This window comes from Propithecus coquereli, unplaced genomic scaffold, assembly GCF_000956105.1.
Source record: "Propithecus coquereli isolate 6110/MARCELLA unplaced genomic scaffold, Pcoq_1.0 Scaffold206, whole genome shotgun sequence".
NCBI lineage: Eukaryota > Metazoa > Chordata > Mammalia > Primates > Indriidae > Propithecus > Propithecus coquereli.
The window spans coordinates 1,974,016-1,990,161 of NW_012145634.1; the positions used below are offsets into that span (position 1 = coordinate 1,974,016).

The window sequence follows — 16,146 nt, forward strand, 5'->3', positions numbered from 1 at the left end:
GTGCTGTCATAGCTCACTGCAGCCTTGAACTCCTGGGCTCAGGTGATCCTTCTGCCTTAGCCTTCTGAGTAGCTGGGACTACAGGCACACATTACCATGCCCGGCTCTTTTATATTTTATTTTTTTAAAGATGAGGTCTTGCTATACTGCCCAGGCTGGTCTTAAACTCCTGGCCTCAAATGATCCTCCTACCTCAGTCTTCCAAGTACCTGGGATTACAGGTGTGAGCCACCACACCAGGCTCTGGCTCTATTGGGCACTTCTTCATGCTTTATCAGCTCCCAGCCCCACCCATTCCCATATGAGTACTGGCAATGCCCATTATGAGGCCATGCAGAACCAGGCAGTTCTCAGTTTTCCTTGTAATTGTGCCTTTTCTTCTGCTTCTTTAAAAGATAGTTTTGTTAAGATATCATGAGTATAAAGAGTCAAATAGTGTTAAAAATTTTATTACACAAACCAGCAGCTCCTTGTCCCTCCTAATAGCCCTCTCTGCAAACATTTTAAAACTCTTAGCTATTTTTGCTAGAATTTACTCCATATTTCTATATAATGTGCATAAACTACTGTCTCTTGGTTTATCAATTTTAGATAGCTTGTAGACTTCCTGTTATGATATATGAGGATTTTAGCTCTCTCTTCTTTTCTTTCTATTCCTCTTAATATAATAGTACAATGTGTATTCACTGTTTTCATTATTGTGACAATAACAACTGTTCATGCAGAGCCAAATAGTGTACTATGATTGTAGATGAGGAGTGGTAGAACTGGTTTGTTCTTAGACCAATCCTCGTGGCCTTATGCTCCATGACTAAAGACTGGCTGACAGAGTCTGCTCTCAGTGGGTGGTGTAGCTGTTTTTGAGGTCGTTGATGTTAATCTCTGCAGCATATGCATGTCTCCTCTGTGCCAGCTGCTCGTGCTGGATGTTGGGCCTAGAAAGATCAATAAAACTTGAAAAAGCCCATTTGGTGTCTGGTGAAAGGAGACCCATGGTGGGTGTTAGTTTTCTTTCTCTGTCCTCTTGGAGCTCACAGTGTGGTGGGGAAACAGATAGTAAGATGCAGTGTGGGGTGACACAGATTAGAACCACTGTAGGGCACGCGGAAATGTCCAAGAGGACATCTGAGTTGAGGCTCGATGCCTGAGGCTAAGCATGCTTTGAGGGCTGGATCCCTAGCCAAGAGTGTAGTATGAGCAATGGTGTAACACTAGGAAAGAGCACAGAGAGCCTTGAGTGGGCAGGGAGTTTTGTTGTCTGGAGGGGAGGACGCATGGCACCAGGAACAGGACACGGGGTGGGGGTGGCGGTCAGGAGGCAGGATGAGGCTGGGTCATGATGGGTTTGGCAGTCCCTGCTGAGAAGTTGGATTTTAGCAGCAAGGCAGCAAGAAGCCAAACGTTTTCTTTCTTCTTGTCTTCCATCCTTCCTTTCCTCACCGATTTCTTTCCCTTCTTCCTGATTTCTTCCCTTCCTTGAGTATTTAAAAGTTATGTAATATTTGACACATGTAAAATAACACATGATAAATGTAAATTACAGAACAACCCAATAAAATGAACAAACACCTTTGAATTCCCCATTCAACTTAAGGATGAAAACCTGACTATATGATTGAAGCTACTACCAGTGTACATTTTCCCGGTCCTACCCCTTCTCTCCCCAGAGGTAGCCCCATTCTCTTGAATGCTATGTGTTCCATCCCTTGCTTTTTAAAAAGCCACATATGTATGTATCCTCAAATAATATATTGTTTTACTTCTTGTTTCTGAGCCTTATAAAAATGGTACAGGTTGAGTATCCCTTATCCAAAATGCTTAGGACCAGAAGTTTTTGGATTTTGAGGGGATTTTGGAATATTTGCATTATGCTTACTGTTTGAGCATTCCAAATGCAAAGATCTGAAATCTGAATTGCTCCAATGAGCATTTCCTTTGACTGTCATGTCAGTGCTCAAAAAGATTCTGAATTTGGATTTTCAGATTTAGGGTGCTCATACTCTTTGAAGTCTTTGCATTTTCCACTCAGCATTATGCTTCCAAGATCTATCCATGGTGGGGACACAGTGGGGTGTTCATTCATCTCTGTGTAACAGTTCATTGTCGGAAGGTTCCAGTGGAGGGTCTTAGAGTGATGGATATGATGAAATTTCCTTTGTAGGAAGATCATTCTGGCGAGTTTTGCCACCTTTTTATTTATTTATTTATTTTTATTTATTTTTTATTTTTTTGAGACAGAGTCTGGCTCTGTTGCCCTGGCTAGAGTGCCGTGGCGTCAGCCTAGCTTACAGCAACCTCAAACTCCTGGGCTCAAGCAATCCTCCTGCCTCAGCCTCCCGAGTAGCTGGGACTACAGCATGCGCCACCATGCCCGACTAATTTTTTCTATATATTTTTAGTTGTCCATCTAATTTCTTTCTATTTTTAGTAGAGATGGGGTCTCGCTCTTGCTCAGGCTGGTCTTGAACTCCTGACCTTGAGCAATCCACCTGCCTCGGCCTCCCAGAGTGCTAGGATTACAGGCATGAGCCACCACGCCCAGCCTTTGCCACCTTTTTAAATCTAAAAATCAATAAATCTTATAGCTCTCTTCTCTTTAATTCTGATATAACTACAGGCTGTGCTGGGGTGTTTGTCCCGGAGGGATACTCACCAAATCTTTTACTTACCCCTGCCACTAAGCTTGATTGTAAAAACAATAGGTGTACTTTCTAAGTATAAAATCATGATATTAAATAGGCATTGTGAAGTATATAATGCTGCTCAACGTTCTTTTTGTGCACCCTGCAGTGATAAGTGGTCACAAACTGTCAGCCATAGGGGGGTGTGAGTGTGTCTCTCTCTCCCCCACCTCCACCTAGGTGTGCTTTAGAGTTCTTATAAAATTAGAATTTCCTTCTTCCTTTGAAAAATGGTAGGATCTTGTTGTGGGGTCCAGTTCCCTTGAGGTTCTAGTTGCCTGGAGCTAAGTCACCCTTATTGAATGGCAACATGGCAGGGCTCCCCACCTGGCCCCCTTCTTTTATTCATGCTACTTGTCAGGCTCCCCCAGGGGTTCTTAGGCTGTCCTCAAGTAGCTCTGCTCTGAGGCACTGAGGAGGAAGGCTGGAAAGAGACCCAGCCTTTGTTCCTAGATGGCACCTTTGGGTATGGAATATAAACAAGTCTCTCACTAACATGGAGGGGCAGAAAGTTTTCTGTATGTTCTCGCTGAGGAGTGGATAGGTTCTGTTCTGTCGTCTCCCCTGCTCGAACTTCAAAGCCTTCTGCGGGCAGGGAGCCAAATGCCTGGTCTTGGCCTCCCTGATCCTCTGGGCAGATGTTCCAAGTTATACCGCACTTGTGGTTTTCCTTTTGGGAGTTTCTCACTACTTTTTCCTTTTTCTCCCCCTCTTTTTAGCCTTGTATCATCAAGATTAAAAACTTTTTTGATGCAGAAGATTACTATATTGTTTTGGAATTGTAAGTAGTAAAACTTTTTTAAAATTTATGTTCCCAAGTAAATGCTTATAAGCCATCAAAGAATCTAATATAGACTTGCTCTTCTCATCCTGGGCACCCTCAGTGTGTGTATTTGGTGGTGGGGCCTACAAAGTGTGTGTGTGGGGTGTTAATATCAATTCTAAACGCCCCCAGTATTTCCAAAAGCAGGTGGTATGGGATTCCAGGCCCTGGATCTGTGGCCTGATTTTGAACTCTACTCTTCAGATGACTAGCTGACCACCTAAGGGGTGAGTTTACTTCACCTCTCTGAGTCTTGTTTTCCTAGTGTTAAATGGGAATAATAACGATACCCCCATGTGCAGAGTTTTTGTAAGAATTAAATGCTATGAGGGATGGAAAGCCCCCAGCAAAGCACCCTACCACATGTCAGCACTCACCAGAGGTCGATATTATTATAGTTGGGTCTCTGTATCTGCAGTTTCTGCCATGAGTTCAACCAACCTTGGATTGAAAATACTCAGAAAAATAAAATGGATCGGGTGCATCTGTGTTGAACATGTATTATTATTATTTCCTAAACAATACAATATAACAACTATTTACATAGCATGTACATTGTATTAGGTATTGTAAGAAATCTAGAGATGACTTAAAGTACAAGGAAGGATATGCATAGGTTATATGCAAATACTATCCCATTTTTATATAAGGGGCTTGAGCATCCATGGATTCTGGTATCCTAAAGGGGTCCTGGAACCAATCACCCATGGGTACTGAGGGACGACTATACTCTGGAATATCTGTCTGGGTGGACCTTTCTGCTCAGGATCACGGGACCAGCTTGTGTGGTGGTACCTGAGTATCTTCCAGTGTCTTGTTAGTTTAATTCAATGGCCATAATGTCCTGTGTTATTTGGTGTGATCAGGATAATTTCCTATCTCATTCCTGGAAGAAGCCTGGCTTTGTGTCTGTTCCTGCATGCATATGCAATGGTTCTGGGAGCAGCTGTTGTGGCAAGCAGGGAATGTTTTGCTCCTGACTAGCAAACAGTGGCTGTGCAGGCTGACCATTGAGACTATGTCGTAAACAGCAGCCCCAGTCATCGCAACAGGAGAGACTGTTATGGCTGTGTTGGTTGGTGCTTAAGGGAATATCTGCTGTTATGAAATAGGAGATTGTTACCTGGTTGGATCCAGTTAACACAGTTTAATAAAAGTGTTAATAATAATATAGTAACAGTAGCTGATATTTATTAAGCAATGACTGTGATTCAAGTACTCTTATGAACACTTTACATGAATTGACTCATTTTTCACAACAGTTGTACAGCTGATTACTTACAGGTTACAGGTGGGTTACTATTTTTAGCCTCACATTAAAGAAAAGGAAACTGAATCACAGAGGGATTGAATAACCTTATTGAGCACCTGTGCCAGATGCTTTACGTACATCAATTATCTCTTAATTTTTACAACAACCATCAAGGTAGGCGGCATTATCCCCGCTTTTTAAATGGTAGAAACAAGCTGAGAGAGGTTATATAACTTGCCCAAAGTCGCACAGCTAGGACATGGTGGAGCTGGAGTTCAGACCCCGGTTCTCTGATTGTAAACTCCTGATTGCTTTTCTACATCAGTCTCAGAATCACGTGGCGTGTGTGATAAAAATGCAGAATCGGATTTTAAAAAGTTTCCCAAGTATCTCCAGTGCCCACTCCTTTCATCTTGTTCCTTAGTTTATAACTAGGACATCTGATTGTAGATGAGCCTTATCACCTCATTAGCTTTAAAAATGGGATTCAGGAGTGAATAAAAATGGCAACCATTTGCTTGTCTTAATGGGTTTGTTTTTATCTTCTATCCAAGTGAGCTTCCCTCCAGGAATGAACCCCCTGCTTTGCTTGTGTGTTTTAGGATGGAAGGAGGAGAGCTGTTCGACAAGGTGGTGGGGAATAAACGCCTGAAAGAAGCTACCTGCAAGCTCTATTTTTACCAGATGCTCTTGGCCGTGCAGGTAAGAGAAGCCCTCAATTCTTTTGACGACCTACTTTCTTTTAGGTGAGTTACTCCCTGAGTTAGGCAGAAACTGAGGGACTGTGGATTAAAACTCAGAAGAGAATCTGTGTGTTTGTTCTGTTCTTGGCAAAAACATTCTACCCCTTTGACTCAGGTGAAGTTTAAGAGACAGTAGGAAAGGGAATTACAGAGATCAACACTCATTCCTATGTCTCCTCTCTTTAGCTTGGAGGTATTTCTGGAGGGACATTGATTTCTAGATCGGCCTGATCCTTGCAGAAATCCTCCTTAACTCCCTGAGTGGGAACTGGGCAGGTATGAGGGCAAGGCTGGCAAGTTGGGGTCATTATGACAGATGGGTTGCTCTCCTATAGCTCAGTACTAGGTGTTCCTTTGAGGCGCAACGTCTTGTTAACTGTGGCAGCAGGTGGGCAGGTCAGTGGGACATGTGTGTAGCTTTCTATATTCAGTGAAAGTGTTGGATGGGGGAATAGCTGGTGGCACTTTGCTTTGAGGAACATCACCATTTCCCAGACCAAATTTGGTTGTGACCATTTCCTGCCAAAATTTCTTCTCTTGAAAACCCACTCCATTTGGGAAATGCAGCCATTGGGAGCAGTTCTTGTATTGAGTGAGGACTGAGAGAGATTTTTCTATGGTTAGTCCACCTGGGTTTGCCCTCCCTGGAGGTTTCACCAGATCCATTTCTCAGTGGAAATTTTTGGGAAGAATTTTTGCTGTAGCCCAGAGGTATATCCAGAGAGGGTTGAAGCCCATGAACATAAGTCCTTTTTAATGGTGGCTGTCACCTACCTAGTGTTCTACCTCCTTATTGATTTATTCCCTCACTTATAGTGACCAAGAATATTAAGATAAATTGAGTGCAGATCAGTGGGTATGGGAAAATTTTATTTCCTAAAGAAATATGACACAGTATGGTGATTTTCTTTTGTTCATTTTTATGTACTAGACAATAGAGTTTTCAAAGACTAAGTTTTTACATCAAGTTAACTGAGTATTTAAACAGATAATTTGCAAAATGTATTTTTACAGATTCCCTTTAAAAATATTCTCAGGGCTATAATAACCAAATATACTATTTTGGTGGAAGTTTTATGTTTACTTTGAAAAGAATTTTAAAAAAATTAAAAAATGTTTACTTCAGTGTGTTCTCAAAATATTTTATATCACCTATTTAATTTTTTATTGACATCAACACCGTATATTTCTACCAACATGTGAAGGGTTATTATCCTGAAAAGTGAAATGAAAATAAGTTTACTGTTGTAAGTTGCTTTTTTGGTTTTTCTGCTTTTTAAGTCTTAAACAAATTTGTAAACACTAAACCCTTTACCCCAGCAGTTTTCTGATTTTGAGGAATATGGTTGTGCGTAACATGGCTTACAGTTTCACCCAGCTGTGAAATGTGTGTGTGTTGGTGACTGTCTCTACTTATGTACCTACGGCATAAATCCAAGGGTCATGCCTCCCTTTCTGTGTAGTACCTTCATGAAAATGGCATTATACATCGGGACTTAAAGCCAGAGAATGTTCTTCTGTCATCTCAAAAAGAGGACTGTCTGATAAAGGTAAGAAACTTATTCTCTGTTTGTGGCTGCTACAGTAGATTTCTGTTCAGAAACTCTTTTAATTCCTCAAGTAAAACATGAGAGCATAAAAAGGTTGAGAATTTGACCTTTCCACTTTTACCAATTATTTGAGATCAGGTGTTACTGCTTTTATCCAGATTCTAATGAGCTCCATTGTGTACAAGTCCCTTTTGTTCTCAGAGGGAGAGAGGAGGGGTCTGAATGGACAAGTGAATCACATTTACTGCCTTTCCCTGTTTCTCGAGCCTCTCTTCACTTGAGAATCTCCTGTTAGGATTTAAAAATATAACGACACCCAAGCTGGGCACCGTGGTTCACACCTGTAATCCTAGCACTTTGGAAGGCTAAGGTGGCAGGATCTCTTGAAGCCTGGAGTCAGAGACCAGCCTGGGCAACACAGTGAGACCCTGTCTCTACCAAAAAAAAAAAATTTAAAAATTAGCCAGACACGGTGGAGCATGCCTATAGTCCCAGCTACTTGGGAGGCTGAGGTAGGAGGATCACTTGAGCCCAGGAGTTTGAGACTGCAGTGAGCTGTGATCACACCACTGCACCCCAGCCTAGGTGACAGAGTGCGATCCTGTCTCTTAAAAAAACAAAACAAAACAAAACAAAACAACCAACGTGACCCCCAGGCTGCACCTCAGATACTAAGGGTGGCATCTAGGTGTAAGTATCTTTTCCCAAGCTTCCCAGGTATTCCATGGTGCAGCCCAGTTTGAGAAACTGGGGTCTAAGAAAACCCATGTATAACTAATTAGAATTCCAAAGTGTCTGTGATAAGGGTCATAAGCTTTTTGTAAGATTACAGAACACAGGTAAGTTGGAAAACCTGAGTCTTCAGGTCCCTAGGCTTAGGAATTTTAATTTAAGCAAAATTAAATACCTTAACTTGTAAAGTCTTGAATTTGTAGATTCCAGATTAACGTCAGGTGTGTGTGAATTGTACCCTAGAAATTGATACAGCCTACATTTTTTTGAACTGGCAGACTATGTTAATCTTTTTATTTTATGACGTTGATAAAAAATTATTCCCTTTTGTCCTTAATTTTAGATTACTGATTTTGGGCAGTCCAAGATTTTGGGGGAGACCTCTCTCATGAGAACCTTATGTGGTACTCCCACCTACTTGGCTCCTGAGGTTCTTGTTTCCGTTGGGACTGCCGGGTATAACCGTGCTGTAGACTGCTGGAGTTTAGGAGTTATTCTTTTTATCTGGTAAGAGACGTTTTCATTGCTTCACAGTCTGGTTGGATGTGATTAGGTGAAATCATAATGTGTCCAGGTAGAGAGCTTGTATTTAATTTAGGTCACTTTTGGATCATCGATTTAAAGAAAAATCTGATTTTTCATTATGCTGAAAAAAAAATCTATATATCCGAATGCCACTGAGAATGCCACTTGATTTCTTTTCCTTTCTCTCTCTGCTGATATTAAGCCTTAGTGGGTATCCACCTTTCTCTGAGCGTAAGACTCAAGTGTCCCTGAAGGATCAGATCACCAGTGGAAAATACAACTTCATTCCCGAAGTTTGGGCAGATGTCTCAGAGAAGGGTATGAATACGAAAGGATTAAGAATTTGTGGTTTGCTAAAATGTGTATGTGTTGTGGTGGGAATTTCTTTTCAAAATTCCATAGTATTTTCTCCTGTCAATTTTGTTCTTATTTTCTATTGTTAGTTTTGCACCATTTGACAGGCAGAGGAAATTATTAAGAGCATGCACTCAAGTCCTGGGTCTGCTACTTCTTAGCTGTGTGACCTTAGGCAAGTTATTTAACCTGAGTTCCCATTTTCTTTACTTGTAAAGAGGGCCTCAATAACCCCTACCGTAAAGGGTTTTTCTGAGAGTCAAGTATACTGTACTCAAGTGCCTGATATCTATTTAAATGTGTAAAATAATAAGTAAATTTTTCATTACAAAGTTTCCTTTGAATAAGTAAGCATGTAAAAGCTAAATGTCATTAGTCACCTTGTATTTTATAATGTAAAAGTGCAACTTTTTAGTTCCCTGAAGGAAAAATAGAAGGTTAAATGTGACAATTAAATGTCAAATAATGTAACGTAGGTGATTGTATTAAATGTCAGAATACTTAAGGAATAATACTGTTGCAATATACAAGCCAGCCTGCAGTTGTTGCTTACTGATGTAGTCATTTTATTTCTGACAAGTCTGTAGTTCCAGGGAGCCTCTCTCTGGCTGAATAACTCTAACCATTAATCCATGGGTCTCAGGGAGAGTTTTCTGTGAATTCTGAGTATCTTAGACCTGGGTGGAAGTTCAGATTTACTTAGTTTGCACTTGAGTCTAGCAATAAGAGAGGTAACAGGGAGCTGAGTGGTGGTGACGTCACAGCAGGAAGAGATGGGGAGTGTCATTATCATTCCTGGCGTTCTCAGAGTACTCAGAATGCAGAGAGTGAGGAGGATTAGAGGGCACTGCCCACTATGTCTGCTGACTCGCTGATCTCAGACCTTCTTTCCTCTTTCTGGATGGTGGTCTGTAATTCTAGCATGCTATAATACTGCTGATTTAATATATTTATCCTTTTTACTGTGATTTGCCCAATTATCTTGTTGCTTTAGCTTTGGACCTTGTCAAGAAGTTGTTGGTAGTGGATCCAAAGGCGCGTTATACAACAGAAGAAGCCTTAAGACACCCGTGGCTTCAGGTGGGTGTGGGGCAGTGCCTGCTACTGTAACAAACATACATGGAGAGCCCTGTTGCCAGATAAAGATGAGGAAGAGGACAGAAACATGTCTGCTTTGTTGGTTCTGTTTAATTGTTTTAGATCGTGCTTTAGGTGTATGAAGTGTGTGTGTGTGTGTGTGTGTAGGGGTGGGGCAAAGGGGATGGGAGATATGTATAGGAGTTTGCAGATGGGACAGCCTTTTTGACATTACTCATGGCTCTTGGATGTATAAACTCACTTTAGGGCCTGTTCTGATTCCAGTTGGCTGCCTTGAGTCTGCAGTTTGGCCTGTGTTCCTTTGAGAGGCTGTTCCGGCTCCCCCCTGCAGCCTTGTCCCCTTTCTACCCCACAGATGGGGTGAGCTGCATTCCAGCCATCTTTAACCTTAAATTAGGGAAGCTGGCGGGGAGGTGGAGAAGGGCAGCCTCCTTGGAGAGAATCTAGCTTTTTCTCAAGCCCAAGTGATTGAGTATAAAGGGTTCCACTTCTTGTTCATTGTGAGTACCATGCCATTAGTGTAGGCATCTTTCAAGTCTGCATTACCTTCAGCACAGCCATACCCCTTTCTATTAACTTTCTTTTGGTCTCTCTGTTTCCTGTGGGTAGCTCGAGCTAGAGGCTGTGCCTTGGGGGATTACTGGTCCAGGAATTTCTTGGACAACCAGCTGCAGCTCTTTCTCTACTTGTGGGACTCTGGAACGACTGTTCCCACTCTCTGTTCCAACTGTCCACACCTAACAGTTTTGCTCAGGCCAGCTCAGGTTGAGAACAACAAATTCTTAAAAGAAAAAGGCAGATATATGTGTTTTGGATGTTGCTCTGGAACCTGCAGTCCCCCCCAAGAAGAAATCTGTCAGATGATTTAGCATTTAATAGACCACACAGATTCGAACAGCAGGACCCTGGAGAAAAGGAGTTTGGAAACAAAGGGTGCCTTTGCACGTAGGGATTTAATTTTGATGAAAAAGAGAAACATGGCTTTTTGCTCTTTTCGTGTGTCCTAATAGGGGAACTCTTGGATCTAAATGCAGAGGTAGAAGAGCTATTAGTCTTAACAACAACAACAAAAAAGGAGCTGGCCAGTTAGGCCTGGGAACAAGGTTTACATCTGCCTGAAATTTACAAGCAAGCATAACCTTGTACTTTTTCGTCTCAAAAGAAAATTGTTATTAACAACCAAGGGAAAAGGTGAAGTTCAGCTCTGCCACAGGGGTTTTACTTGAATACTCTTTATGCACATTTCATTTTTGCAGCAAAAGATGGAGCAAACGTTGAATGGGGACAAGGATGCAGATTGCCCATCTAAAACATCTGTTAGTGATAATTTAGGTTTTATTTTGGGAAACTTCAGTGTTTTTGAACAAACAATGTTTTTGTGGGTCTTACACTACACTGTGCATTGAATGTGGGTTCTGGTCTCTGTTTTATCATAAACAGAGCATCCAGTTTGGGGAGCATCCCTTCTGTCCACTTTTTGCTTCATGTTTATTACTTGAAATAGAGGATTCCCTCCTGTTTGCCTTCGAGGTATATTATATAATAATTTAATTTTTTTCTTTTTTTCCTGCTCTTTGTGAGCAAAATTTTAGTGCTTGTGAATAGGTTGTAGACCTCTCAAAGGAAGCATATTTACAGATAAACATTGCTACCTGTGGTAACAGTGAGCTCCATCTTCATATTATTGCTAATTTACGACATGTTTTAAATATAGGCCTAAATATTCATGTGGCCACTCTGACAGCACTGAAGGGCTGCCATGTGAAGGGCATTCCTTTGTCGTTTCATTTGTTCGTGCATTCATTTCTTCAGAGCACAGTTAATGAGCTTGTGTGTCAAGCACTGTTAGTCATGGGATGCAAAAAGGAATAGGATAAGTCCTTGCCGTGGGGATCTGACAGTCTGGGTCGGGGCCAGTCCTGACCAGTCACTGCAGAGCAGTGCGATCTTTGTGGCAACAGGGGTTGGTGCGCAGAGTATGGTTCTAAGCCAGGACCAGGCAGGGCCACTGCCCACATGGCTCTGGGTACCCACATCTTCACACAGTGTGAGGAATTTCTTGAGGCTCAAGGGCCTGGCGATAATGTGGGGGATGAGTGGGTCAGCATTTTCAAACATTTGCTGAATCCTTCTGATATGGAGACCCTGGGCCTATTAGAATACCTGGCATCTAAGAGTGTTCAGGAAATATTTGTTCACTGAATGAGGAAGGTGGGTGAGATGGATGGGCAGGAAGGCCAGGAGGGCTTTCCTGGTGGAGAGCCTATGTCCTCGAGAGAGTGTGAAGTGGAATACAGATGAATGTGGTGCTATCAAAGTAGCAGAGTATTAATAACTCTGTAAAACAGTGATGGAAGCAGGTGGTGGTTGTAGTTACTAGAGAGAGGATAGTTGAACCTGTTATTATATTAGGTCTCTAGTACTGCCGTTCCCAACCTCCGGGCCGCAGAGCTAGCTTCCCCGCAATCTTCCGTGAAAACTGTCTTCCATGAAACTTAGGAATGGGGGTCTGCACAGCAGGAGATGAGCAGCCGGCGAGAGAGGGAAACTTCATCTGTATTTACAGCTGTTCCCCATTGCTCACATCAGTGCCTGAGCTCCACCTCCCCTGCCTCTTCCATCCCTGTCTGTGGAAAAATTGTCTTCCATGCAGTGGGTCCCTGGTGCTAAAAGGTTGGGGACCTGCTCTAGTACTATAAATTTCTGTATCCATCAAATTGCTGAAAGTTGGAGGCCTTTGCTCCTGTGTCCTCTGCCCTTGCCTGCTTGGCTTAGTGGGAGTCGGGGATGGGATTGGGTGGGAAAGTACATGATGAGGCTTTGGAATCAGACAGCTCTGGGCTGTGTCCTGCACAGACCACTGTGAGTGGCTAAGCTGGGCTTCTGGCCAGCCCCACAGCCCACATACCTAGTCACAGATGTTTCTTTCACCTTTCTGAAGGTGGGGAGTGCTGTACTAGGCCACTTCTCAGGGCTCCCAAATGCAAATCCTTGAACCTTGCAGAAGTGAGCATTCAGGGAGGTGGGAGCTACCCTCATACACATCTGGGCAGGAGTTCTCTGTGCTCTCCCCTCCTCTTCCTGTAATGTGAAACACTTGTAATGCTATGTTCTGTTCATTGTCTTCCTTTCTCATTAGACCTGAGCTCTGGGATGTTGTGGGCTTGAAGTCCTTCTGGCAACTTGTACAGTATCTGCTGGGTGAATTTTCGTAGGGTGCTGGGCTGGTTGTTAGGATGGCCTGGGTAACTGGCCTCATTATTGGCAGAGGTCGGGGGGGTGGGAGGTGGTGGTTCCCAAAGGATTTGGGGAGCTACATGTAGTCAGACCCAGCCTCTGGCCTCCTGATTGTCATTTTTTTTTTAATTAATTTTTTTAGAGACAGGGTCTTGCTATATTGTCCAGTCTGGAGCACAGTGGCTATTCACAAGTGTGATCATAGTGCACTGCAGCTTTGGACTCCTGGGCTCAATTGATCCTCCTGCTTCAGCCTCCTGAGTAGCTGGGACTACAGGTGTGTGCTACTGCACCCAGCTCCCAATTGCCATCTTTCTTGGGATCCGGGGTGCTGGTTCTGAAAGTCTTTTGACCACTAGGGACTGTGGCTCTCTCATCCACTGAGAGCTCTAAGGTACATGGGTTTTATTCAACCAGTGTTGGAACACTGACTGCTGATTACTCTGGGAAGGCAGAGGGGAGTAGCACACGGTCCTTGTGCTCTGGGAGCTTTAGCAAGGGGATGATCCTTGGTGGACAGACTAGATGTCTATGCCTGCTTCCCTTATTCCAGGGGTATCTTAGCCCTGTCATACTAGGAGCTTTCTTTCACAGCCTACTTATGTTTTTAATTTCTTCACAGGATGAGGATATGAAGAGAACATTTCAGAATCTGCTGTCTGAGGAAAATAAATCCTCAATTTTACCCCAGGTTACAGCTCAGGTATTGTATTCCTTGTGATCATTAAATGTAGGCTGAGTTTAAAGAGCTGGTGAGTGAGGATGATGAGTTTGAAGATTCTCCTGAGTAGCAATTGCCGAACAATTTTTTTAGCTATAATGTAGTAGATACTTTTTTTTTTTTTTTTTTTTTTTGAGACAGAGTCTCACTCTCTTGCCCAGGGTAAAGTGCAGTGGCATCATCACAGCTCACTGCAATTTCAAACTCCTGGGCTCAAGTGATCTTCCTGTCTCAGCCTTCTAAGTCGCAGGGACTACAGGCAAGCACCACCACTCCCAGCTAATTTTTTCTATTTTTGGTAGAGATGGGGTCTCGCTCTTGCTCAGGCTGGTCTCGAACTTTCTGAGCTCACAGGATCCTCCTGCCTCTGCCTCCCAGAGTGCTAGGATTACAGGCATGAGCCACCATGCCCAGTCCTTTGTTTTAACTTGATCTGTTCCAGTACCCTTAGAAGATTTAAAAATGCAGGGTATGTTTAATACATTAGAGAAGCATAGCTAGGGATTGTTATTCAAAAAGTTTCCTGCAAGGCAAGTTTGGAAGAGTCTATTAGAAGCTCAAATTTAAATTTGTTGGAAAAATTAAAATTTGGGTGAGCGGTTGATTCCTTGATTTTAATTTTATTCTTCTAAATTTCTTTTTAAGTATAAGTTAATATGTGTTTATTCCTGCCCTGCTTTCTTTTGGTGAATGGTCTCTCTTCTTTTTCCCACTGCTCCCTCTCAATTTTTTAAATGGGAAAACAACTAAGGCACAAAAAAGATTGTCTTCCCACACAAGAGCAAGACTTGGGGATCCAAGTGAAAGGTATCATAGTCCTCTTAAACTTGATTATTTAGGAGAAGATGATCAAGAGGAGGCTGGTTATGCTGCTTGTTTTCTATAAATGTCATTCAGTGGGCAGAAGCCACAAGGGAGAGAAATATCAATTAGATAAATGTGTCTGAGTTGGGGGTGTAGTGGAGAGTCGGTTGTCAATGAATGGTACTATAAGTTTAACATGAAATACTCCCATATTACTAGAAGCATATTGGGAAACTTTGATAATCTTAAAGAAGCCAATGATTTTCTTTCGAACATTTCTCCATTTCTCCCCCTTTATTTCCAGCCTTCCACTAGTCGAAAGCGGGCCCCTGAAGGGGAAGCAGAGGATGCCGAGACCACAAAGCGCCAGGCTGTGTGTGCTGCTGTGTCTTGATCACTGTGGTTTGAATGTGAAAGAAAGCTACCTTCTTTCACTCTGCTGACATCTTTTCTTTAAGTTTTTTTTTTTTTAATAGTATTATGGGAATAATTGCTTTTTCTACAATCATTGATGTACAATTAAAAACCTAATGGAACCTGGGCTTTGTGTGTATGCTTGATAAACAGCAGTTTAGTTAAATGCCTTTTTTTTATGTTTGAAGTTGTTGTGTGCCTTTCATCTGGCGCTACACCTTGGCTGTCACCAGGCAGGTTTCTCAGGATGTCACCCTGATCTTAGCCTATGAGAGCTGAATACAAATTCTAAAGGCCTCTTAGGAGGTTGCAGGGAAAGGGGCATAGTGAGTTTGGGGTGGAGTATGTACAGACTGGCTGGCTGGCTGGCAATGTCCTTGTGAGATGGCAGGTAGCTTGGTGCATAATAACAGGCCAGTTTTAAGTTCTCATCCTCACTTTCTTAAAGATACAGGTCTACAGTTCCTGAAACCCTGGGGCTAGATAAGTTACGAAATTCAGTTTTCCAATTTTAGGAAGATGATAGGGCACATCTACTGTGTATTATGTATAATACCCCAGTGGAGTCCTGTAACCAAACATGTTAATATTTCTGCAGCAAATATGTAGGCGAGAGGGATAGAGAAAGATTATAAGTAGCCTCATTTCACTTCATGTCAGTCTCTTCTGCCACATGAGTTATGGATGACCTGTTTTTCAGACCTCTTTGGGTTTTGGAAGTAGAGAAAAGGTATGTGGGTATGTCATGTTGATTCAGTAATGACCAGGGAGGCCCTGTGCAAAAATTTACCCTTGGCTAGTCTTGTTCTCATGGTGATCCTATGAGCCAGGTCCTCCAACAACCCTGAGGTTACAGGCGAGGAACCCAGGCTTAGAGGAGGAAGGTCACTTTTCCAGTGTCACATAGCTGGTAAAGCATTGTGGTGTAGCTGGGACCCAATCCAGGTCCTTCTGACTCTAAAACTAATATTCCTTGTCTCTTCAGTCACACGTGCAGTCACACTCAGGTTGACCCACATTGACAAAACTTATAAGAGACTGATCTAAATCCTGAATATCAGTGTGTTTAATTATACATTATTTTAACTTGATCTGTTCAAGTTAAAACAGGTCAGGGATTAGGATGATCCCTGAGCAAGGAATTGCCACTTGTCTGCCCATCAAGTATGTTTAGTCCCTGCAGGCTTGCTATAGGGACAGCCCCATGACTGG

General features: G+C 42.5%; 1 protein-coding gene across 1 annotated transcript in view; it reads left to right on the top strand.

Moving 5' to 3' along the window:
- Positions 1 to 14,914, top strand: part of CHEK2 (checkpoint kinase 2) — a 38,189-nt gene extending 23,275 nt beyond the window's left edge. The window contains exons 9-15 of the mRNA XM_012644089.1: positions 5,359 to 5,458; positions 6,963 to 7,049; positions 8,125 to 8,288; positions 8,509 to 8,624; positions 9,655 to 9,740; positions 13,618 to 13,698; positions 14,825 to 14,914. Of these exons, the coding sequence (XP_012499543.1) occupies positions 5,359 to 5,458; positions 6,963 to 7,049; positions 8,125 to 8,288; positions 8,509 to 8,624; positions 9,655 to 9,740; positions 13,618 to 13,698; positions 14,825 to 14,914 (724 nt within the window). The remainder of the gene's footprint in view (positions 1 to 5,358; positions 5,459 to 6,962; positions 7,050 to 8,124; positions 8,289 to 8,508; positions 8,625 to 9,654; positions 9,741 to 13,617; positions 13,699 to 14,824) is intronic.
- The last annotated feature ends 1,232 nt before the right edge of the window (positions 14,915 to 16,146 follow it).